This window comes from Anoplolepis gracilipes, chromosome 4 (assembly GCF_047496725.1).
Source record: "Anoplolepis gracilipes chromosome 4, ASM4749672v1, whole genome shotgun sequence".
NCBI classification, from domain to species: Eukaryota; Metazoa; Arthropoda; class Insecta; order Hymenoptera; family Formicidae; genus Anoplolepis; species Anoplolepis gracilipes.
The window spans coordinates 8,793,112-8,818,432 of NC_132973.1; the positions used below are offsets into that span (position 1 = coordinate 8,793,112).

The 25,321-nt window shown below is 39.2% G+C and overlaps 1 protein-coding gene across 2 annotated transcripts in view; it reads right to left on the reverse strand.

Annotated features, from left to right (window-relative positions):
• Uif (sushi, von Willebrand factor type A, EGF and pentraxin domain-containing protein uif) overlaps positions 1-24,994 on the reverse strand; it is a 35,832-nt gene extending 10,838 nt beyond the window's left edge. For both annotated transcript variants that reach the window (XM_072891161.1, XM_072891160.1), the window contains exons 1-17: positions 24,642-24,994; positions 14,591-14,666; positions 12,255-12,288; positions 7,319-7,400; positions 6,925-7,091; positions 5,537-5,677; positions 5,213-5,442; positions 4,701-5,054; positions 4,176-4,550; positions 3,919-4,087; positions 3,354-3,716; positions 3,088-3,270; positions 2,818-2,994; positions 2,548-2,750; positions 1,822-2,460; positions 1,567-1,690; positions 114-1,436 (exon numbers count right to left, since the gene is read on the reverse strand). In XM_072891161.1, the coding sequence (XP_072747262.1) occupies positions 114-1,436; positions 1,567-1,690; positions 1,822-2,460; positions 2,548-2,750; positions 2,818-2,994; positions 3,088-3,270; positions 3,354-3,716; positions 3,919-4,087; positions 4,176-4,550; positions 4,701-5,054; positions 5,213-5,442; positions 5,537-5,677; positions 6,925-7,091; positions 7,319-7,400; positions 12,255-12,288; positions 14,591-14,662 (4,636 nt within the window). In that variant the 5' untranslated portion in view covers positions 14,663-14,666; positions 24,642-24,994. The remainder of the gene's footprint in view (positions 1-113; positions 1,437-1,566; positions 1,691-1,821; positions 2,461-2,547; positions 2,751-2,817; positions 2,995-3,087; positions 3,271-3,353; positions 3,717-3,918; positions 4,088-4,175; positions 4,551-4,700; positions 5,055-5,212; positions 5,443-5,536; positions 5,678-6,924; positions 7,092-7,318; positions 7,401-12,254; positions 12,289-14,590; positions 14,667-24,641) is intronic.
• Positions 24,995-25,321: the final 327 nt, after the last annotated feature.

Below are 25,321 nucleotides of genomic sequence, written 5' to 3' on the forward strand. Positions count from 1 at the left end.
TTAAAAATAATTTTAAAAAATTAAATTAATATTTTAATTATATATAATATTAATATTATTATTTTTATTCGTTAACATTAATATTAATAAAAAGTAATAATAAAATTACTTACCGGGCACGGTAATATTAATTTCGCAGATGGCAACGTTGCCGTCGTAATCGAAAGCAACATATTTCACGACCGTGTCCTCGAAGATCCGAATAGGAGTTTTGAAGCTCTGCGGCTTTACTTCCAGTCGAGCGATACTTCCACTGTTGTCGATGGCCGTTGGAATTGTGAAATTCACCGGAAGTAATTCGCCATCGGCTCCCTTTTGCACGACTATCGGTTGCTGCGGGCAGTTCTGAAATACCGGCGGCTCATTATCTACGCATGGAGAGAATCCATAATCGTAACCCAACAATGGCTCCTCTAATGGTTCCTCGCATCCCATCAGCTCAAACTTCAAACAAGCGTTGTCTATATAGCTGACAATACCGAGAATAACAAAACGAGCCTGCACGTATTTTGGCAGAGTAATCATCGCCAGCTCGCCGTAATTTCCTGGATCGCGCATTGTCAGATTGAAGTTCGGGAAATAGACGACGTAATTCTCGCTCTCCGACTGTTTGTAGAAGAATCGAATTTCTGTAGGTCTTCCGACAATGTCGTTGGTGATGACGCCCTTCACTAGGATCGCTTTCACTCGATGGATACGACCGAGATCGACGCTGACGTAGGCGAAGACTTCCGGTTTGCCGCACCAGCCGGTCACGGAATTTAATCGGACATTCCTGGCTTCGTAATTGGGTCGTTCGGAAGTAGCGTTTATCGCCGAGTCCGGAATTCGTCCGGAAGTAAGGCCGAGCGGTTTGACGACCTTGCATTCGGGCTCGCGAATGCAGCCAATCGGTCGTGGATTGATAAGGATGTAGCCGGGTCTGCTGCAACCAAACTGCACTTCCGAACCTTGTTCGTAGCTTCGCGCTAGTTGATAACCGTCGCTTGGTCTGCCAGGGTCCTCGCAAACCGGACCCTCGCATCTCAGATTTCCAAAGTCCCAGACGCCGTTTGCTTGGCAACGTACGACATTATCGTTACGGTTGGTTTGACCGGCCAATTTGAAGGTGTCCTGACAACCGAAGAAGAAGGACGACTGATACTTGGAATCGAGATACTTGCCGTACTCGGCGCCAGGCGTAGGAAGAGGTTTGCCGCAGTCCACGCGGGGACAAGCTGGCTGCAAACCGGACAGCCAATAATCAGGTAAGCCGGACTTGGGATCGTACACGCATTGTCGAAAAGAGGAAGAAGCTGTGTTACGCAAGTAGCGGCCATTATTGCCGCACTTGAGAGTGACGTTCTGTTTAAAAGGCACTAGTACGCTGGTTTCATCGTTTCGTATCACGGAAAGGCCTTCATTTTTATCGTCCGGTAGTGACACGCATTTTGCATCTGAAAAAATCAAGGACAGAGTGCATAAATTGTTTTAAAAATTTATAAATTTAATCATATTGGATAAGAACAGATAGAAATTTATATATAACAATTTTGAAATTCGACATTTTATATATTAGATACTTACATTGGCATTCAGGAATAGTTCCGTTCCAAACACCGGAAGAAGTACAAATTAAAGCCGAAGGTCCTGATAATACGTAACCAAAATTACACTGGAATCTGACAAAATCACCAAAATGATGCTGTTCCTACAAAACAAATAAATTTTCAAATAAAACTCTGCCTGTGAAAGATATTTCAATAATAATTATTATTTTCGTGACAATTAATATTTAAGTTTGAAACAACCTTTTGACTTTTGCGTCATTTAATATTTTACCTTAGTCGAGAGTAATTTTCCATTTTCCGGCGACGTTAATGAAGGGCACATCATCGGTACGCACGTTTTGTTTCTCTGATAGAGATCACCGTCTCTCTCGCCGGTTTCAGATTTGGCCAGATTGAATCCAGCTGTGCCGTTGCCCTTGTATAATTCAAAACCAGTATTGCACATGCAGGAATAGCTGCCAGGACTGTTGATGCACTTTTGTTGGCAGCCGCCGTTCTCGATGGCGCACTCGTTGATATCAGCGCATTCCAGCCTCGTGCAACCCATAATCTCCAGCTTCATGCACGGCGCACCGGTGTAATTCTCTACCTTGAATTTTATATAGCGCGTCTCGATTGGTATAGGCAGATTGAGAACGGAAAGCGTCGCTTCTAAAATTCTAAACTCCACCGGCGTGGTGTCGTTTTTCGGATTTGAATTCGTGCCGTACTCCTTGAAAACGTCCGTCAGATCGTTCGTGTGCTGAATCCGCACGGCTGACGTGTACGCGATCGTCCCGTCCAACCTGGCTACGACCTGCGTGCGGAAGCCGCGAATGATCGTCGGTGCCTTCATATCGATTAACACCCAGTTTGCGCCCGGTTCGAGGTTGTTGCCGCACCAGCCGTCTCCGTTGTTTAAACGAATTCCCTTTCAACGAATAATATGTATATAGATATATCGCACAGAAAGAGGGAGAAAGGAGGATTGATTTTCAAAATCAATTTAGCGTCTTACGGTTTTTGTGTATCCTTTTTCCGCACCCGAAACCGTGATTGATTCATCGGGAATTCCTCCATTGATGAGCCCGAGATCGCCGATAGGTCGACACTCCATGGTCGGTGCGAAGCCTGGCTTACACTTGCAAGTGAATGCACCTGGATTGTTTATGCACTCCGTGGACGCCAGGTCGCATTGGCTCGATGCACACTCGTTTATGTCTACAAACAAAGAATATTCAGCTCAATGTGACGAATATAATTTTGTTAACGCTATAAAATCTCTTACCTTCGCAAGTCGGTACGTTATCGAATCGTTGATAGGATCCGCATTGTATTATATTCGATCCAATTAGTTTGTAGCCTCTGTTGCATTGCACCCTGGCTTCATCACCGAAATAATAATCTCTACCAGTGTCGACGACAAATCCGTTTTTAATTGTCGGCAGCAGCGGGCATCTAGCACCTAGCAAAAATCAATTTTTTATCAGTGCAATAATACATCAATGTTAAATTAATTAATGTCTATTAGCACGTTTTAGAGCAATTTACTACTCACGAGAACACGTTGGCACTTCGTCGGACCAGGTACCGTTGCTCATGCAAAGGATGACGGGATGTCCGCTTCGTACGTAACCAGGTTCGCATTCGAATCTAACAATCGTGCCGTAACTTCGACCACCTCCGTTCAAGATAGTTATGTTAGAATGAGGAGCTTCCGGTAGCGGAGCACATTGAGATGCTGAAAAAGATACGTATATTAAATTTTATTTCGCGTTTTAATTTCATAATTATTTCATATCACGTACGTGTAACTTAACGAACCTAAACACGACGGCTTCTTTTCCCATCTTCCATCCGCCAGACATGAGATTATCTCCGTCGGCCTTCCGGAAGGAAACGCGAATCCCGCGTAACACTGATAAGTCGCCAGTCCGCGATAAGTAACGTTTGAAGAGCCAATCGAAAATCCATTGTCGATTTGAGGTACGGGACCGCAGTATACTTCCTGACATTTGGGAATGTACGTAACGGACCAGTTTCCTCCGGGAAGACACTCGGTAGAGATTCTCGATTTCCCTGTGGCAAATTCTTGTCCTAGCGGGCAGGAGAACGTAACTATCGTGCCGAAAGCTGTGTCTCGACTCGACGCTAAAGCTCCCTCGCCGGGTTGCAACGGTGGACAGTCTATAAAATAATTTTTTTTTGTCCCATATATAAAGCATTTTATTAATGCAATAAATGTTGCATTAATAAAAGATATAATTTATATATATGTGTAGATATTTTTTTATTATACATAAAATAATTAATAATATATATAATTATATATTTTAAAAAATAGTCAAAATGACAGATATTGAAAAAAAAAAAGAAATATATAATTTACCGGCAGAAAATTCAGCTTGCCAGCCAGCGTTGCTGTGCAAAGCATCGGAGGTGAATCTGACAAGCATTTCTCCGCTTTCCGCAGTGAGCGTGATCTTGGGTCGGGTGTTAGAGGTGAAACCGCTTCCGGGATGTAAGCGCAGACCGTTTGTGTTGGAACCGTCGTATATCTGTCAATTCCACGAGGGAAAATGAAAGTTAACGATGCCGCGAAATAGGAAACTTTTTCATTTATATAATACGTGATTACAATCTTACCTGCACGTAGTCGGTCTTGTGAACGTTGAAACTGAGAAATTTCAGCGAGAGCGGTCCTCTATCCGGATTTTTGATTCTGTACAAACATTCCTGATTGTTAGGATAATCGTTGAGGCCGTAAGAAGGCGACTGAACCGTGCCGTTTCTCGCGATAATCGTAGCCTTGCAGCCTTGCGTGAAACGAATGCTGAAACCACGCTTGGAATCGCCGAGACTCGTTTTAAAGTACAAATACAAATTGTTTCCGGTGGACATAATTACTGCCGGATTGTCCTCTGATTTTCCCGTGAGACGCGCGATCGGTCGGCTCATAGGCGAATCTCCGTCCCTCACAAGAATGTAATCTCGATTCATCTCGAGATCCAAGTCCTCGATCTAGAAATAAGAAAGCACAAAATGCACTCATAATTTTTATTAATTTTTTATATTCTTTTTCTGTTTAAAAGAATTTTAAGTTTATTAAATTAAACAAACGATTATATAAAATTGCGATTAAAGCAGATGTGTAAGAGATTTTAGTCTTACCTCCACAGACATTATGCGTCCTGGCTGAGCCTGTAGAATATACAGGCATTCGAGTCCTCCAGGATAATTCTGCGGATATCCCGGAGACGTGAGCACCTGTCCTTGCGGTGTTGCTCTGAGAATTCCGCCGCAAGTCTGCGGTTCAGTTTTCCAAGAAGCGCGGAAACCTTTTCTCTCCACCGAAGCGTCGGTGCTGAACTTGATAATCATAAAGTTCGAGGCCGAGACGAAGAGTTTGTTGCTAAGTTCTTGTTTGCCGGAAAGGGTCGCGAGGTTCACGGACTTCTCCTCGGTTCTACCACCTACTAGAATCTGCACTATGTCGAAGCTCTTCTCCGTCTCGAATTCTTGAAACTGAAACACACGAATTATGGCTCTTTTATTCATCATTTAAATCTGATTTTGACAAGAAGCAATTTCTTTCTGTAAAAAAAAAAAAAAAAATAGATTTTTTTCTACATTAAAACCTTATCATCTTATTGAGAAAAATTCGTCGAGCGGAAAAGACTCACCTGCAGAAGAATGTTGTGTCCTTGAGGGCCTTCGAGCGTCCACTTGCAATTGCTGAGGGGTGCATATTTATGCGGGTAATTCGGACTCTCCACAACGTCGCCGCTGCTCGCCATATAATATTGACAATTAGCCGGACAATCCAGCTCGTCGGAGTAATCGCCGCAGTCGTCCTGCTTGTCGCACTTGAACGCCGCGTTGATGCATTTGCCGTTCGAACAGTGGAACGAGCCTGCGGATGTATTATTGTCATGAAAGGATTATCGTTCCGTTTTACGCATGAAATACGGCAAACCACCCCCGATTCACATTATGGTGAGACTTACCGGAAGGACAGGCATTGGCACGACACATGAAAGGAAGAAGTGACTCGCACGTGGTCAATTCCCACGTTTGTCTGTCATCCGTCAAGGCGACGTCTACGCATTCGCCCGAATCTGGATTCGGTTGCTTCGGCGCCCAGAAACCTACATTTTTTAAAAATATAAAATCCCATTTTTAATCCATTTAATAAAATTTTAAACCGCTTTTTCTTTCTCGTAATTAAACTACATACATGTATGTATATGATTGATTGAATGATTATAGTAATAATGTTAAATATGCAAATATATCTCGAATGATATATATTTCCGACAGAAAAAACTGTATCGAATTACTTCGTTTATTACGTTAGTTGGTAATTATATCCGTCTGCTAACTACTAGCTTTCAACAACGTTTAATTAATAGCGAGATTTAGTGGTGTGTAAATGCTCTAGAGGAGGAAGTCGTAGTCATCTGTGTAGCAAACAAACACAAATGTAATGTCTGGGTATTGTTGTGGGAAAAGTGTGTCTTCGTGTCGCGTACGTGAGTTCCGTGTTTCCGTGACCCTGATAGAAACACTGGCCCTGCGTGTGTGCGAGAACGGAGTTTTGAGTGAAACGTTCGCATTATCCACTTAATTTCGTAATACGTTCGTAATATGCTGTAAAACTCTTATTATAAATATAATAATAAAAATAATACTCTATTAATACTTTTTATATTATTTTATAAATATTTTATAAATATTTATAATACAAAGAAATAATTTCCAATTTCTTTTGTGTGTAATAAAATATCCCATGAGTTTTAATGAAATGACATTGTTTTAAAAATAAAAATTTAAATTTAAAATATAGAAAGAGATATATTACAAGCTATATCACAGTTTATGAATATTTTTTATCACAAAGTGTTTAACTTATTTTGAATTGATTTCTCCCCGATAAAATTCGACATTCAAAGAATCATTTCGAATTAATATTTCAAGTAATTGAAAATAAAGAGGTTTTGTAAAACTGAGAAAGCTTGAGAAAAAAAAAGAGATAAATGATAAATTGTATTTCTTCGATAAATATCAAATAAACTTTAAAAATGTTAAGAATGTTAAGCATTTATCTCGCTCCAGAATTCTTATTCTCTTTACTTTAGAGAGTAGAACTTGCAAACCGCATCGCATTGCGCGGAATATCGGTCAAGGTCTCTTAAGAGCAGTCGATCGTTAATGGCAAAGAGATGGTTGTACACTCGGAGAAAGAGAGAGAGAGAGAGAGAGAGAGAGAGAGAGAGAGAAAGATAAAAAAAAAAGAAAGGCAGAAGAGTAACTGGAGGATGCGTTCGGTTACGAGATCCATTCGCGCAGAATCCGCTCGTCTGCAAGATCGAGTGAAACGGAACTGCATACGAACCGGCATATTGAGAGACGAGCATTCCCGCGGCGGATTCGAGTGTGTTGGTCCGTAAATCGTCGAGTGAAGCAAGACCTAGCCAGTAATGATCCAAATGCCGGCTGATCATGCTCGCCGACATGTTGTTCTCGCTGTACGACTCGACCACCATTAATTCGCTTCCGTATCTGTAATAGACCGTCAGAATTATCGATCTCGTGTATCATTGTGCGAAATTTTCTGTTTTTCTTTTTCTTTCTTTTTTTTTTAATGATTGAGACAACACGTTGTATTACGACTCTACGTTTCTATCGACAAGAGAAATATTGGTAGTTTTTTATTTATTTTTTTTTTTAAAGTTAAACTTTAGGTAGCAGAATTAATGAGAGGGAAGGATCGATATTGCGTGGCTTACCTCCTGCATAATTCCGCTGCTTTTTCCCAGGAATGCCTGATGTTGAAGAATTTATAACAGTGTATGCCTCGTAGTTCCCATCCTGCGTAAGATAACATGGCATTAAACTGTCTGTTTAGATAGAAATTGAGTGCGAAAACTGTATAATAACGCAATAATAACTACGCAATTTCCACATTTTAGTATTTACTTAGAGTGTTATTGCAACGCCATTAATATTTACGTTAATACATTTAATACTAACCGATTAAATACTCTAAAATTAATATTAGAAAACTAAAAACATGATAAAGGCTTCTTTGAATTTAAAATGTGTACAAGTTTTCGATACACTTTGATTTATCGTTAGATTTCTGTTGCAAAAGTAAAAACTTCCGGCAAGCACGTTTGCGGGAAACCTTATTCCAAGATTCACGAGAGTTTCCTGAGTTTATAGGATATTTTGTTTATTTTATGTCGGCGAGAAGCCAGAAGACAGAAAAGGCGGTTAATCGGTGACCCACGTTGACAGTGATGGACACAACGGCCTCGTTCGTTTCTAATGCACGTGTTTAATGTGCTTTAGAGGGTTGAGGGAGGTTAGAGAATTGACAGCTGAGCATTAAATTTTTTATTGGAATGCTCAGTTCTTTCAATTCTTATCTTTTTTTTTATCCAATAGTAGAAAAAAGATCTGTTCTTTTTAACTTTTTAACTGATTCGGTTAAAAAGTTTGACTGCACTAGTTTAGAGTTTATCTTTTTTTCTCCCCAATAGATAGAGAAAGATAAACTCTGAATTAATGCAACCGGTTCAGCTAAAAAGAACAGATCTGAAGAAGTAACTCTTATAATACTTATCTTTTCTCTCACGTATCTCGTTTTTTATATAAAAAACTGAGCATTCTAGTAGGTGCTTTCCATTTGATGACACAAACGTCATTCTATCTTTGTTGTCATTAGACGTTGAAAAAAGATAAGATGATGCTTGTGTCGATTTATGTCGCTAAATGGAAAGCACTCGGTATAGAGTTTAGTGCAGCTGAGTCGAGAAGGTTGTAAAATACTGAAACTTCATCTCGCGATGACGATAACTCGACAAGTTCGACGAGTTGTGTTATCGGTTTACTTCAATAGATGTCTTTGGTTCACTTACATATAATCGCTTGATTACTTTTAGTGTTCTAGTGTAGTTTCTCTGAAATTTGCTTAATCCTATCGGTACTTTGATCCGGTTATTTCCTAAATCCGGTTTATCGAGGTTTACGACACGTAATTTATATTTACTTGCCTAGAAAAATTTTCTTAAATACTAATTAGAATCGCCAGCTAATTTGACGGGCTTACTCGTTTAACTGAGAAATCACATTGGAATGAATTTTTCTATCCATCAGTGAGAAAGAGAATATATCGCGCATAAGAAATTTATCCAGTTATTGCTTCGAGCAAGAACTTTTATTTCACAGCGTGCCGTTCGTCTGGGATTGCTCTCGAGTTTCCGCGAAATCGATTCGTGTCAGTGGTTCGATCAAAGTAAACCAACTCACTGCAGCCAGAATCTTCTCTTATAACAGACAATATTGCGATTCGCGGAAGCTTTGATCAACGCAATATCTAAATTAGATGGTAAAAAGTAAAAAGTGGTTCAAGTTTCAGTTGAAAAAAATCTAGTATTTTGTAATTATCTCTTATTGTTAAAGAAATAATAATAATAGCGTTTATTCTTCAGACACTGGAAAGCAATGATGATACAAAATTAATTAATATCTTCCGTATAGCTTTTTTCTAGAGGTTCAAGAACAAATAATTTGAGAAATTCTGACAACTACTTTTATATATATTCTTAATGTTTTTTACTTTAGTTATTAAGTAATGTTACGATTGTTCGACCAAGTAGATTATTTCGATCATTCTAATAATTTTACATTTATTTGCTGAAACGTCTTGAAACTTTGTTAAATGCGTAAACATATTAGAGGATAAATTGAATATTTTCCAATCCAATTGTTATAATTTTCAAGCAGTTATTTTAAGTTTCTTCTTTATTTTTATAAATGAAAAAATAATCCTTATATTTTATTTTTCTTTCATTTTTAATACCCACTATGATGAAATAAAAAATTTCGCGCGCAATACAATTGAAAACGTCCGTCCTGCGTTTCATTGAAACGCGTAAGTGCGTTGAAGAGAAACGAGACGCGACATTACTCAGTCATATAGCTGATGCAGTTGGCGCTGGGAAAGACTCGATGTGACGACCTTCCTTTCTTTCAAAAGGTCAAACGGCCATGCTGCTCGCGCTACGCACACAATTCTCTCGGCGTCCATTAACATTTCTCGTTCGGAGAACGTGTGTGAAATATTATTTTCCCTCCGCGGACAGACGCGTGATATTTCAAGCAACAATCGCGAAATATCGTCGACAACACAACAGCTCGTTGTAATTAATCTCGAAAAATGGAAGAGACAGAGAAAGAGAGAGAGAGAGAGAGAAACCGCGACTCGGTACTATAAAATATAGATAAAAGTCATGGAGTGATAAAAAATCGCGGAAACCGAGCTTGAAACCTGACAAAATCTGAAATTGTGGAACTTAAGAAGAAAGCTACGAACAAAAAGTAAAGACTGAGACAATTGAGGTATTTTATCTTGTTAACCGAACAGCGGAAGGATGATACAATTCTTTAGATCATTGACTGGCAGGCAAGTACGCGGAAAGAGACCGTCCCTCTGTCTTGTTTTCCAGCCGTTCCTCTGTTCTTCCGGCAAAAACGCCAGCGAACGGCTTCGTACGAAGCACGACGGATGATCGCGTAAAAGTGCAGATGAGCGAGTGTGTTGCCGGATGTTCTACTTTTTGGAATCCCGTTCGACGGTTTGTGCTCGGTCGAGTTTCCTTCGAGTAGAAGGTAGATAACCGTGGCGCGTGAATGCGAGCCGTGTATTTTTAGGGTGTATTTTCCGCTATGTGTACGAGGATGATGACGACGACGAGGACGAAACAAGATCGGATGGAAAGGTGAAGAGAAGAGAAGAGATGCGGTGGAGGATTCACGGTTTAGGAATGCCGTCTCGTCCTGTCTCTCTGTACAGCCTCTGAAAGCCTACCTGAACCCCGCCATCACGACCCTCTATTTATACCTGGTCAAGATTTTCGGTCCAATCATTTTAGACACGGAACCTAAAACCTGTCAGACGACGGGTAAAAGGAGCTCTTCTCTAAAGCTGATGCAATTCGAGAATATACGCACTTTATTTTAAAATAGTTAAAATTATTACATCTTGAAATGTGATATTTTCGAAAGTTCATATATAATGCGCGAAATGTAAAAATATTTCATGTGTGACGTTATAACAACACACGTCACATCAGATATTGGCACTTAATATGTTAATAGAGAAATATCTATGCAAATGAAAAGTTACGTATAAAATAGTTTTCATCTCGATGATCAATTCAACGTAACATTATATTAACATATTGATCTTACTTTTCAAAATTAAAATTCTACTTTTAATCTCTAAACATACAGCCATATCTGACATTAAGTAAATTATTTTATTTTTCAATCATCATATTATTTATTAGTCATTTAGATCGTATAGACAAGACAATATATTTATTCTGAATAATTGCTTTTGTTTATATACTCGACAAGCGTTTCTATATTTCAATATAGAAACAGCTGCTATGGAAACGTGACCAAACAAGAAGCGTAGTCGAGGCTCGAGGCACGAAGGGAAGAATAAGAAAAATAGAAAATACACTTATGCGGAAGAAAATGGCACTTGCAATTTTTCAAACGCACGCGTCTCGACTTATGGCTAACGACCGACCGACCGGTCCCATATGGTACGTGCAACCTACTTAATTGCATCGTCGAGTAACGAGGAAAAGTGGAGCAGTGGCGTTACGAATCGCCGAACTCTTATCCTCATTGTCTCTCTCGTAAGATTTATTTATCGGACACGTGCGCCCGTCTCATTTTCGAGACTCTCATGCGGCGGGCGTGGTGTATAATTGCCGGCGTTGAATTTGCTATTCAAAGCGTCTGCGTGCGATTTAAATGTACGTTGCGACGTGACCTAGTAAAAGAAAAAAAAAAAAAAGAAAAAGAAAAATCGGTTTCCCTCATTTGCAACTGTATCCGTTGAAAGCAATTTTCCATTACACGACACGAAAGAACTCGATCCTGCGAATGGAAAATATTCGAGCGAGATGAGAATTTGAGTGAGAAATCTTTCTCACAAATTATTACTCGATAGTGTAATTATTCTGGGAAAATAAGCCGAAAGTTACTATTTTAATAGAATCCATATTTCATTCCCTCGGGGAGAGACTCGCGGAGCGAGTGCTACTTTCTTCGACAGTCGCGTGATTTATCTTTCCCGTAGTTATTCAAACGATGAACTGCACGTCATTAGCCGTAATAGGCCCCTACAACGCAATAATCTTGAAAATCACTGTACGCATTTTATTACGCGCTGCGTTGTTCTCTCGTAATCCGCGAGAGTTCTAATATTCATCGGAGGTCGATTGTGAAAGTAAGAGTCGCCTAATCTTTAAACTGGCTTTTGCTTCGAAGATGGGGAAATTTCTATACGATGGGGTTTAACTTGAGTGAATCGCTTGAAAAAAATAATCACGGAGCAACTTTCACGTCATCTTCCACACGATATTACTGTCGATTCGCGAGATTGTTGTTCGTGAGTGTCGCGTGAATACCGATCATTTCTGTCACGTTATATTTAAATATATGACAATTATTCGCTCGACGCTTGCGACAGCACGCTTACGATCCCTAGAGACCTTCCACGAAAGTTTAAATCACCATGAAATATTATTATCATCTCTAAACCTGTGTCTCAACAGGTACGTGAACACCGGATGCAACCTTTTGAAAAGGAAGGTTACCATGTGCAGGGCTCACGTGTCACTAGTAAACATTGTTACTCACCGTTTGGACAGGTGAAGACATTTGCAGTAGGAACCTGCAACAGAAACGAAGCATGTTTAGTTAACACTTGGCCGTAGACTAATAATTAATAACTGCATTTAAAATGTGATAATATTAAAGCGCATTGAAGTATTATAATATAAATCAAAGAAACTTTTCTTTTCACTTTTATTAAAATAGTTGAACAAACTTTTAAATTACATCAGTTAAGGGGATCCAAAATTACCGACAGAACATGAATTACAGATTTTGAAAATTTTTTTTTTTGGCTACAAAGATTGATAAATCCTTCTGCACAATTAAAATACTTATAAAAACAACACGCGGGGGCTAATAATTTTATATAAAAATTATAAAAAGTTAAAATATGACAGTTACGTCGTAATAATATTTATTTAATATAAAAAGTTCTACGGTATGTCTGTTCAAGAGATACAGCGTCCGCGTTTGGAATAATATAACAGAATATTAGTAAACTTTTGGAAATGACTTAAAAAGTCTAGTAAAAAAGATTTTTAAAACCTGTAAAAAATCTCGTGCGTCTTTGAGTGTGCGAGATTGAAACACAAACTCACGTCAGACGTCATTTCTGAAAGTTCACAAATATTCCTTCATGCAATTCTTGCAGTGGGGACCTATTTTATGTGTATAAATTGAATCTTTTATATAAAGCAAATATATTGTCATGTTAGGTTAAATTTGGTCGGTAATATAGAATAGCATTTGAAATGCCCTTAATTTCTGTTGTTCTTAAAGTTCTTAACAAAAATATAAAAACTGAGTAAACAGTGAGAATTTCATCAAAAGATTTTGCTAAAAGATTATCGCTATCGTACATCTTGAATTTTTCACGATCGATTTATAAGTTGTACTTTTACAACACTTGTACCTTTAAGGTTTACAACACCTGCTGTGTAATGGGCTAAATTCAAACAATGTTAAACGCCGCATTGTTATCCGACGGGAGAAAGTGAAGACGCAATCCGTCCAACGATCTCTTCGTCTGTCTCCCAAGAGCACGGAAAGTACCCGCTAACTTCGAGAGAGTGTTCTCGGATGCGTTCTTGTCTGTATTTCGACGTCGCTTCGCAGGCGTGTGTATCAGTGATATAACGGTGATACTACATTCCTGAGAGAGGTGCGAGGTGCACCAGCTGTATGTAGCTGCGCCCTCGTACATTCTCGCGCAGCTCGGTTCGAAAATTGAACCGCCTGTAATGAGCCCCGATATGTCGTACATGCGGTTTCATTTAAGTTCATTCACTTGCGATGCTACAATATCGCTCAAAGTGTATTACATTTATTATCTCACTGTGCGCAATTCGCACGGCAGAAGTCATTAAATTTCAATCCAATAGAAGGTCTATATTATATAAAAGTACGTGAGTTATATAATGTCAACAAAGATAGAAATTAAAATTCATTTTACCAGAAAAAAAATTTGAATCTTTGGCCCTCTCTCTACGTATCTCTTTAATTTTCCACATGAATAATTACTAGTCTTTCGCAAGCAAATATCTCGCTTCTCGGGGAAACATTTAAGGCATCAAGTAGGCATCATGCAGAAATGCCTGCCTCAGAGACTCGCACATTCTCTCCCCTCTAGCGTATCAGCCCACCGTGTTCCGTAGTTAAAATGTTGTAACTTATGTGTGTAGGTGTGTGAATATGTGTGTGTGTGTGTGTGTGTGTGTGTGTGATTGAGCACTCTGAACGGGCGCGCTTGCGTATGAAATTCACTTTCACCTCACATATGCCACATCTCGTGGAAACGAGCTGAGGCATACTCCGGTAACTCCTGCGGAGCTCGCCTCGCCGACATACCAATTACTTCATAATCCGCGGTTCGAGGCCCCCTTCCCCTCCAAGAATCTCTCTCTCTCTCTCTCTTTCTCTCGACAAAGGGTTTGTATCGCGAGTCGCGAGAGTTCCTCGCCCTAGCGTGTTTTTCTCCTGACCGCTTCTCTCGTGTACGGCAGGGCCGCAACTCTTTCTTCATTCTCCGAGAAAATTACCTTGGTGCGTCTGGGCGCTCAATTACCAGGTCCAATCGAAGTGCGATTAGGTTAAAAAGTTGCTGGCTTTTTTTATGAAATTTCTGGTAAAGCAAGAACAACCGTTTCTCGATGATAGACGACGGACGCTAAATAGACAAGCGGTTAATTTATAAGCCAAATGAAAACACGCGACAGGTAGTGTAATATGCGAGAGGATCATGAACGTCGATTACAGGCATGAATAATCGCAGTTGACTTCTAACAGTTAATATAACGCGACGTGCTTTCGAAGTCTGTTGAAACTTCGATGCGATGGGATATACGTAACTAAATGCTCACCTGAGACTCCGTTAGCTGAAGATGGCACAAGAGGACGGCGACCCAAACAGCCGCCAATTCTCTTATCAGCATATTTCTGCAACAGACAAGAAAATCGTTACGTGAGTAGGTGTTAATTTCACGTCGGATGATTATAATTAAGCGATCGTAGATATCGTCGTAGACGATGCAACAGACGCGATACGCGTCAATTTTCTCACAGATTTCTTTCGAGTTTTCGCGCTAAATCGCTCGTCGATGACTAAATCTCGCTTTTATCGTCGAGGTAATTTAATCACGCAACGCGATGCGTAATCGCGGCAAGATTTAGCGATTACCTCGACGCGCGTATAATCGCGATTAATCTTCAATTTTTCTCTCACGTTCGTCGTAATCGCGAAAGAATGCGGAAGGTATCGTCTGGTATTTCTCAACACCTCGAGTCGAATACGCGCCAATTCCCATAAAATTCCTTACGGTTTCTGCGGCTGAATTGTGGCAGCTGCAGCCGCGTAACCGAGTGTCGCGATAACCGTCACTGGCCGCGAGATTATTATTGATGACGTTACGTTGCACACCGCGTATACCTATATCTACAATATTAACCGTAGAATACCGCATCCATTTCTCCTGTCAGTCCCCTGGGAAGAAAGGGGGTCATCCAAACATCACGTTTTACTTCCATGTCGTTCCAAAAATATACTTAAGATATATTATAGAAGATATATATCAGAAGATACATTATAGCGTGTATTTATATAATATTATAAATAAAATATATATTATCAGATTAATTTATAAAGAAATGATTACCTCTGTATTTTTTAAAGATTTCTTTTCTTGGGATAAAAATCTCTGAATAAAATCTAAACCTGCTTTAAAGAATAAGGCGCTAATATATAGATATAACGGCTAATGCATACAACGTCTTGCACGCATGATTGCAGTCGCCTTCTCCAAGTCGCAGGCGATTGCAGTTAGACGTGTGACGCAACGGCCGCATCGCGGATGAGCGAACTCGTGGGAAGCGCAGGAAAGCGATCTTACATGCTGCGCCTATGCACCGACGCGACGCGACAATGCACCTCGCAAACGGAAAGAGAGAGAGAGAGAGAGAGAGAGAGAGAGAGAGAGAGAGAGAGAGAGAGAGAGAGAGAGAGAGAGAGAGAGAGAGAGAGAGAAAGAAGGAGACCGGTGCAGCGACGGATCGCGAAAGTTTATTATATTTCGCGACTCACGCCGTTATATAGTCGCTTTTATGCAACCGACACGCCATTGTTGAGGCATGCAATCTGGCGCAAACTGGAGCAAGCGGCCGTGCGACTGCCTTCGCGCCTTCAATTAGCGACCGAGTAATTAGGCCTCGGATTTGGCGCTTCCGATTGCGTCGTGGGAGCTCGCGCGAGAACTCTTCCTTAATCGCATAAATGCACATAGCGCTTATTTAGGATTTCGTTGCAGCAACGAATAAGATATTCGTAAGCCACAGGCGTGGGATTAGATAACAAAAGTTACAACTGTGAAAAAAATAAAAATGTATATATTTTTTTCGAAAGAGAATATTAAAATCCTTTGACCTGTCATGCGTCAAGTGTATCATCGCGCGAGATTAATAAATCCTTATCGCGGTTCGTATTACATTCTTGCGTCTGTCATCGAAGAAGAGGCTAATTCGCGTAAGATAACTGCAATCTCGCTCGAATGTTATTTATTGCGTATGCGAAGTCGATCGCTGAAGCTGAATACGAGATCCGTTATGTTTGGGATCCGTAGGAAGTATATCTGTCGAGACAAACCGCGAGACGTGATTATGATTACTCGCGATTACAACGCGTCGTCGGCAGGAAATCTTCCTGCGGTAAGTTAAACGTGCCGCCACCGCCTCGCTCGACAGTCGATCTTCGTCGATTATAACGGTTTATCAGGGAATCCGGACGCGCGCGTCACGATTGTACGTACATGTATGTATGTGTCCGAGAGCGCGAAGAGAATCTCCTTGAAAAGAAAACCTCACCGACGTTCATTGCGATGCGAAATTAATGTCAAATCGAGTTGATATTGATATTATTCGAGTTGCTCTCAAAAATAATCTTAATTAATAATAATCGGTAAAATTAAACCTGTTCACCTTCTGCGGTTGGATATTTATCACAAGCGAGCGAATGTTCTCGATCAGATCAAAAGATTTTTCTCCTATAAAACACACATAAAATATATTTTGTAGTCTTACACAGAGGACATTAAAACACAAAGCATTCCTTTGCAAGGACAACCCGTTAATAAGGAAGCAGGAATCGCGTATCCTTCAACATCCAGAGAATTTTAATTGTCAACTATACGTGAATAATTCAGTAGGAGAAAGAAATCGATATATGTACTGTCTATTTTTATAACTACTTTTATGCAATTTTATACATATCATACGTACAAGGCTAATCATCGCAGACTATTAGTAGTCTTATCATTAGTGCAAATATCAATTTAATTACTATTACACTTGTACTTTGTGCGGCAAAAATAAAAAAAAAAAAAAAAAAGATAATCATGCATAATCCAAAGATCAATAAAAAGATCCACAGTAGCTGGCTCTCAAGCCAACTGTAGATCAGCTCTAGAAAGTATTTGGGCATCCTGTTAAGAGCGGTGCGAAACGGTGCGTATAAAAAGCGAGCAATGACTCTAATTGTAAGAGGTACGTTTAAACGCGACTTTTCGCTGTAACCGAGCGTGAAAGAACGCGAAAGATAATTTGACTCTGAGAACGGGGCACCGTGGATTTCGCCATTCGATCGGATATAAGGCTGTAATTAAATGAATTCCTCGCGAGAGAGAAATCGCCCTCATGACATGTACATATATAAAAATTTTATTAATACCCACATAATGTTTATCTTTATTTTACAATATAAATTCAGCTTCAATGCATACTGAAAAGATGCACGCGCGCATTAAAGTACCGCGTACAACGTTAGTTATTTTACGGTCGTGATAAATAAATTCTGATAATCGCGAGCGGGGGGAAAAACTGCTGTCGGTACGTAAAGCGTTTCGTATAAAGACTACATAAAATTGCAATTTTCTACGCGCTCGAGCGACATAGTATCGCGCTTTATCGGTTGTGGACACAAATTTATGTATCCTCTCGCGCAGTGTGCCGAATAACGGAATCCCTCCGTTTTACCAGGAAATATTCGCATCGCCATAATTACGATAGCACCGCAAACATACTTTCTAACTGGATCCCGGTTCTTATCTTGATCCTTACATAGCGATTATCAATTATATTTGTAAACCGTAATGTAAAGGAGATTCCTTCGTTGGGCTGTACGGGCGTGTCTTTAATTACATCAGTAATGACTGTGATATTTCGTTTACTCGCGCGCGCATAATTTATGCAACGGCGAATCAACTTCGCAGAGTTTATAATTGTGTTTTTCATCCCGATCCCGTATATTTTCTCCGAATAGATATGCGTGATTAGTTTTTGTAGCTGACCGTTAAATTACGGTGACAAAATTCCCATGAAAAAACGTGTTGCGCGTTTTAGAATTTCCCTGTCGAGCTGTAATAACATGTCGTGCTTGGTATCGTTGATTGATCGCTAATTTATGATCTACACAATCGTCGTACTTTTACTGCAATCGACCATCAATTCCACGAAGTAGATATATATCTCTCTTGTCCACTGTATTTATTCTCACGCGATTTAACTGTTATTAGATATCAAAATTGAATTAAACGTTCTTTTTTTAAATTTATTTAAATTTTTATTTTAACGGAAATATTTTAAAATTATCATTAAATTACGAATATAATAATAACAAAAGTTTGAAATGAATCGCAGATGAAGAGTGAGCTTATCTTTTAAATAAAATTCCGTGAAATATGTAAAAGATGAACAGTTTTTTATACAGGATGGATATGTTTATGATATGCAATGATAAATTTTTGCAGGAAAATATATTTTCTGCTCTTTTTAAAGATAGTTTAAAGTTTGTAGATCTTCAACGACACGATTGAGATTTATTTTAGATCTATTTTAGAGTGAAATAAAAATAAAGATCTCTCTTCTGTTTCATCTCTCTCTCGCTTCTCTTTGATACGACTTTGTCGTCTTAGAAAGGCAACTATAAATGGACGTATATATTACATTGACAGGTTACTCAAATACGGCTATCACGAATGAAGTACCGCTGCGTATTGTCCGACCACCACTTCCGGTTTTTTCAATGGACATCACCGATGATACATCCGTTCGGACAAAATTGGTAATCGATACTTCTTGATCAATCAGAATTCAATCCACGTGATATTCGAGAAGCCCTTTGTGTAATCATTATCATGTAGATGATTGTATTGAGCAGTGTTTTATTTATTTTACACTTAGCTAATACTTTCTTTTAAATAATAAAAGATAATATCATATTTGATATAATCTTTATTATTTATAATTTTATTTTATTATTTTTTTTAATTTCTCGGAAAAATTATTGCATTGATTAGTCGCATCAAATGTTTAGCCGACATATGTAAGTAGAATACCTCACACGTCGACGCAAAAAAATTGAGACCCGTAAAGTCTAAGGCAGTTTCAAAATTGATTGTCGAATAAGATAGCGAGGATTGAATTGAAGAATTGTGGAAATACATCTATCTCTATCGTTACGCTTTACATAAAGCCTAATAATACATCTGACTACAGCTCCGTGAGAATTTTTACACGCCGTTGTGCTTCTTACTGAATGGAACAACGTGGCCTGATTATCTTAGTGTTACCGTAATCGCGTTATATCTACGTCTTGGATGAATTGGCAAGCGCAAGCTCGATACTCGATGTAACAAGGTTGATTTCATTTCCGGTTGTCGTCGGCAGCTTCGAAAATGAGCGATTTCTCTTTTCTTATTTTATTTATTTATTTATTTTTTTTTAATGGTATGCGCGAATTGATTCGTAATTTTTTATTCGACAATACTGTCACCTTAAATGCAAATAAATTGTTACATATTTTAAAAATAATTTTGTTTAATTAATTATTCGAGAATTTAACTCTTTTTAATTTATTAAAACAAGAAGCACTCGTACAAACGGGTTTGTGAGAGATATATTTTTGAGCGTGGGTGTACTTTTTTAGGAGCTATTGTGAGAATTGTACGCGTAAAGGAAGTTTGGGCATATTCTTTACGAGAAGGATTGAATTATGGCTTCTCGTCCCTTCTTCACTGCCATTGTCATGACCAGCATTCGTTCGTCGTACAAGCGAGCTGAATTTTTTCCCTTCATCTGTTCACAAAATTCTCACGATAAACGTTTACATCATAAATGCACGTTCACGTATAGGATATCGTTTGTCTAAGATGGCGATTACAAGCACGCCAATCACCGTGATACAGCATGACAATCGTTAAAATCGTTTTCGCGGTGATCTGGTTAACCGTACAATAGTTGAAAGCAATAACCAATAAATACGACCAGCTGTCCAATGTAAAACGACTAGTCAGCCGACGTTTCTTTCGCGGTGTTCGACCGACGATTGTGCAAGTGCATTCCAGAGTCCTGGACTCCTTTGAGTTACTTGCGGTTAGGAGTCTGCCACCCAATGATAATGTAGCGCGCCTTCTGTTGCTTCACGTTACACGGAATTCTGTGTGCGTTGTCTTTGTGCCGGATTATTAAATCAACGCGCAAATCGCGAGTATGATTTATTTCCGAGATCTGCCTTGATTTAAAGAGGCCTGATATCCATCGGATAATCGAGATCCGTTGCAAGCGAACAATTTTCAACGAATTTCAACTCAATCTCGTTTAATTTCTGCCTTACATGTTCACGGGCTATTCATCCGCTTTTCGCTTCACATACGATGGCCAATTAGCGACGTCGGCTACCGTTAGTTATTCAGATGATGTCTTATTAGGTCCGCGAGTGACCCAACTACTCTCTGTATCCTTCCTCTAAAAAATAGTTAATTAAAAATTTATATTAATTTTAATTTCTCGCAAACAAAAAATATATGTACATTGTTCTTCCTGTAATCTGAGAAATAACGTACAACTTTAACGTACGGCATCGTTTAAATTTGGATTTTCGTGATGCGTGTCCCATTTTTTTTTTTTTTTTTTTTTCTTGCGAAGGACACGAACATCATTAAGCGCAACCGTCATTCTCGTGAGCGTGACTTTTGTCGTGTCGCCCTCATTAAAAGCCGAGACGCGGGTGTACCGTTGTTTGTTTCCTCGATGCGGGATACCCGTGACGGCGAAACCTGATGGAAATTCAGGGTCGAGGTTTAAGAGACAGCGTTTTCTCGCCGAATGACCTAACATTCGTTATCTTGCGTTGGTTCTCACGGTTCGCTAACCGATAAATCCACTCGTCGTTGACAAACGACGGTGTCACGCAATGAGTGAACGTCTAGGAAGTGTAACGTGACATTCATTTTCAGAAAGAAACAGATGTCGTTTAATTCATTGTCTAACTGCTTCGTCGATTTACCCTAGCAATCCGATTTAAGATGACGATCAAATAAGTATACACATTAAATTTTTTTCATTTCGCTTGCAACATATCGCTATTAAAACAGCATTATCCTCTGGAAAAAAGTACAAATCAATCTCGTACTTTAAAAGCACTTTCAAGTAATCAATTTTTTACGTGCGACTAAAATAATCCATTTACTTATTAGAGAGATAGATGTGAAATGTGTCGGGAGAGAAATGATACGCAGCGTTCGGCAAAATGTTTTCCAGACATTTTCTACGTTTTGTACCCAACGACCCGATGACCCCCATGACGTGACGATAGCGTGCAATTTTGCATCTCTCGCGAAGGTTCGTCGACCGATAAAAGAGAGCTGTCGCGGCGATGGCGGCCACGTGGAGCGCGGCCGCGCGTTGTGTTGCATCTCTCCGGTGAAAATGCGAGCCGGGCAAAAGGCATTCGCTGCATTACACAGCCTCCGTTCAGGGCGTGGCTCGTGCAGTTGCAGTTGCACCGCGGCCGCGGTTATGCCGCGCGGTAATCAGCACGCAGCTGCATTACGAGTCCGTTTCCGACAGCGCGCGCGAAAAATGCCCGCGTGCAATTAGGGATCGCGAGATCGAGGGAGCGGCAGATCGCGAACTCGGCGAACACCGTGAAAAATGCAAACCACGAGAGAAGCACGTAAGAACGCGGCGATAACGGTCACGAAATTTAATAAACTTGATTGGTGCATCAAGATGCACCAATCAACATTTGACAGACAGGAGTGGCGTCGTTAGATCGCTGTATAATGACGTAATGATAACGAAATGGCACATTTGACGATTTTGATAACGATGCCTGTCGATCGAAACGAATTTTTGAGACTCTTATTCGGTTATCGAAGTCTCTTACGTGACTGGAATTTCTCACGGCAACGATATGCTCTTCTTTTCTTAGCCGTTGGCGGTTAACGGTACTCCAGCCAAGTAGCGTCATAGCTTCAGTGAATTTGTCCTTAAGCCACGAAGTCAAGCGAGACGTAGCGAGAATTTGATTACCACAATCACTCTTATATTTAATTGAAATATTAATAAAATATATACAAATTTATAAAAATATACTCTCCTAACAAACGCATCTCTACAAAATTTTGTTTCAAGATTCACCGTGTAATAATTTTTTTAATAAAAACTTTATACAATACACTTAGATATTAATAAAAAAAAGTAAACATGTTATTTATGTAATTATTAATGGGATTAATGTAAAATTTATGTAGAAAATAAATTTTAGCTTACGCACATATTTTAAAATAATTAACAAGTATTAACAAAATATTAAATAACGCAAGACATAAAAACAGAATACCTGATGCATCACATGTGTGAATACTTATCAGCATGCTAGATGCTATCCATATACTAGTGTATATACATATATACATCTACGTGCCTATCTACCTACCTACCTACCTACCTACCTATCCCATCTATCCAAGTTAAGAGCTACAAGGCTGGCTTATGTTCTTTCTATAATGCCGCTATAATGCCGGAGATACTAATCCTTGATGGAAGAATTTTAGGTCATCGTAATATAAAAAAGTTCTTTTTTAATTTTTGTTTTAACATAGATACGAATATAATTATTATAATTAAAATCAACAAACGAACTTTCTAAAGTTGTAAGTGATGATTTATGTGTTAATGGAAGATATTGCTATGTATCATCTCTAATAAAATGCATCATTAATCGCAAGATTCCGTAGTATTTTATAAAGGAGCAAATTAAAACCCAAAAGCAAATTCCGATTTCGCAGCAACGGAAATATTTATGAGGCAATATATTATGTAATTTTTTTTTAATAATATTTTCTATTTATGTTGCACGTAATATTTTTTTTAACGACTCAAATGAAAAAATTATTCTCGTAGGTTACTATTCCATTCGCTCTAATTCGACAAGTGGTAAAAAAATGCAAGAAAAAGAGGATAGAGAAATCCAAGTATATTGCTTTTCGCTTTTTTGCCAACTCGACGAAGCGGGTCATCAAGGCATTCGTGAATAAAATGTAAATGCAATGCAACTGATGCGATGCCACGAAATTATTGTATTATGCATGGGAATAAAATTTTTTTAAAAATCATTCGCAAATACACACGCAACTCACAATTTCGTTTCAACATCCCATTAGCATTTTACAAACACGAAAAACGCGAAAATTTATCGTGCAAGAAACTTTCTCTTCTATACATTTACGCGCGCATTTCTAAGGTTTTCTACGATGTAATTTATGCTACACGCAGAATCGAACCGATAGCGACGACCACACCAAGCGAAGAGGAAAATCCGCGAAGTGTGGTGCAAGAATTAACTACAAAGTATCGGAAAAAGTAAGTGAGAGAAAAGTTTCCAGTACATCTCCGTAAAAAATGGATTTCGTAGTCTTCTCATATTCCGCTACTATTCGCAAACAGCGCGCAAAGAATATAGATCCTAGATTATCTCCGAATGTGAATAGACATTTGCAATTGTCGAAATACATCTCTCTATAAAACTTAATGTTACATTGACGTGAGAAATTAATTAAACGTGTGCACGCCTAGAGAAATTAATTACACAATATATGTGTAACAATAAGTCTCACACGTCATTCATACAAAGATTCATACAAAGAAAAATTTTCCAGAATGAAATCCTCTCTATTTTTATCTTCAAATAAATCTCTAGGGAATTAGCACAGTTTCATGCTACTATTTTAATTCACATGTTTTTTTTTTTTTTTTTTTTTTTTTTTTGCAAGATACTGCAATATCGGTCAAACTTTTCATAAACCTATGTCATTAATAATGGAAAAAAAAACAGCCATGTCTTGTTAGATATACAGTTCCTTATCAAAATACTTATAATTTAATAATGATTAAACGTCCTTGTTTTGATTGTAATCTCATTCGATTAAACTTTTTAATTATACAATATTTTTATCGGGATCCAGCCAAAGCTCTGTTTTTTTTCGTCAGACATTTTTAATTAAGCATAAATCACCGGCTTGATTTTGACGTTTCAAGATCGCGGATGTTTGATCGCGCCCCGCAAATTTCAACATTTCAAAGATTTCTATACGTGTAATCGCACGTCCGTGCCTTGCACAATGCATCCGTCACAGACATATATAATACCGCCATATCTACACAGCAAAACACGTTTGCATTTTACATTTCAAATTGTCAGAAATAATTTTTCTATCTTTCGAAAATATAAATAATACGTCTGTTACATTGATCGAGTCTATTTAATTTTAATATTGCCATTTCAAATGTTTTATTAAATTGTTCTTATTATTTTTATATATTATTATTATTTATTAAATTCTAATAAATTATAGATGAATCACATCTTTGCAGAGATCTCTCCTTTAATCGTGCACCGTAAAATCCAGCGTGTTTGATCTTGTACTCGTTCGAGAATATTTTCCACCGGTGCAAGTGATCTCGCGGTCAATCCCTTGCTTCTGCGAAGAAAGGCACGCTCACGCAAAATCGACCCTCACGCATTGAATACGATTCCGACGTTCGTCACGACATACTCGTGCATTTCTCACGAGAAAAACTTACGTTTTCGTTTCTCCTACGTTCTACGGTGAAATTCTAGTCCCGGGGTACATGTACACCACCTGAAGGTCCGTCTATAAAAATCCGCCGACGATTAATTCACTACACAGAACGGAACGGAACGGAACTCGCGCGCGTGGGCGAGTCGCCGTAAAAGATGCGCGTTCGCGAGGCCGGAAAATGACGTGAAGGAAGGCAGGTTTCGCCGGTTCGCATCGAATAAATTCGCGAATAAAACAAATAACGAGAGAGGAAAAAAATCGAGCGATACAGAGAAAACGGAGGAAAAATCCGAGAACTGTTCTCTCAGGGTCACGCAGCTCCTTCCCTCCGGCCCGCCGCTACGAGACTGAAGAGAACCGGGAACTCTCTCTCTCTCTTCGGCCAAGTGAACGGCGCGCGTTACCTGAGAAAGAGTGCCTTCTTCCCTTCCTCCTGACGACGAAGAGAGAGAAAAGCAGGCAGCCGTGAACGTAGGCGCAGGAAAGGTGGAGGAGACACTCCGATGTCGTCGCGACGCTGAAGATGGCCCAGCATGGCATCGCTCTCTTGTATTGTTTGTTGCACGGCCGCACGGCTGCGGGGTGGCTGTACGGTACATTTAAATACCTGTCACGTGGCGGCCAGATTGTTGCAAAATGACGTCAGGACACGAGTGCGGCAGAGAAAGAAAGAGAGAGAGA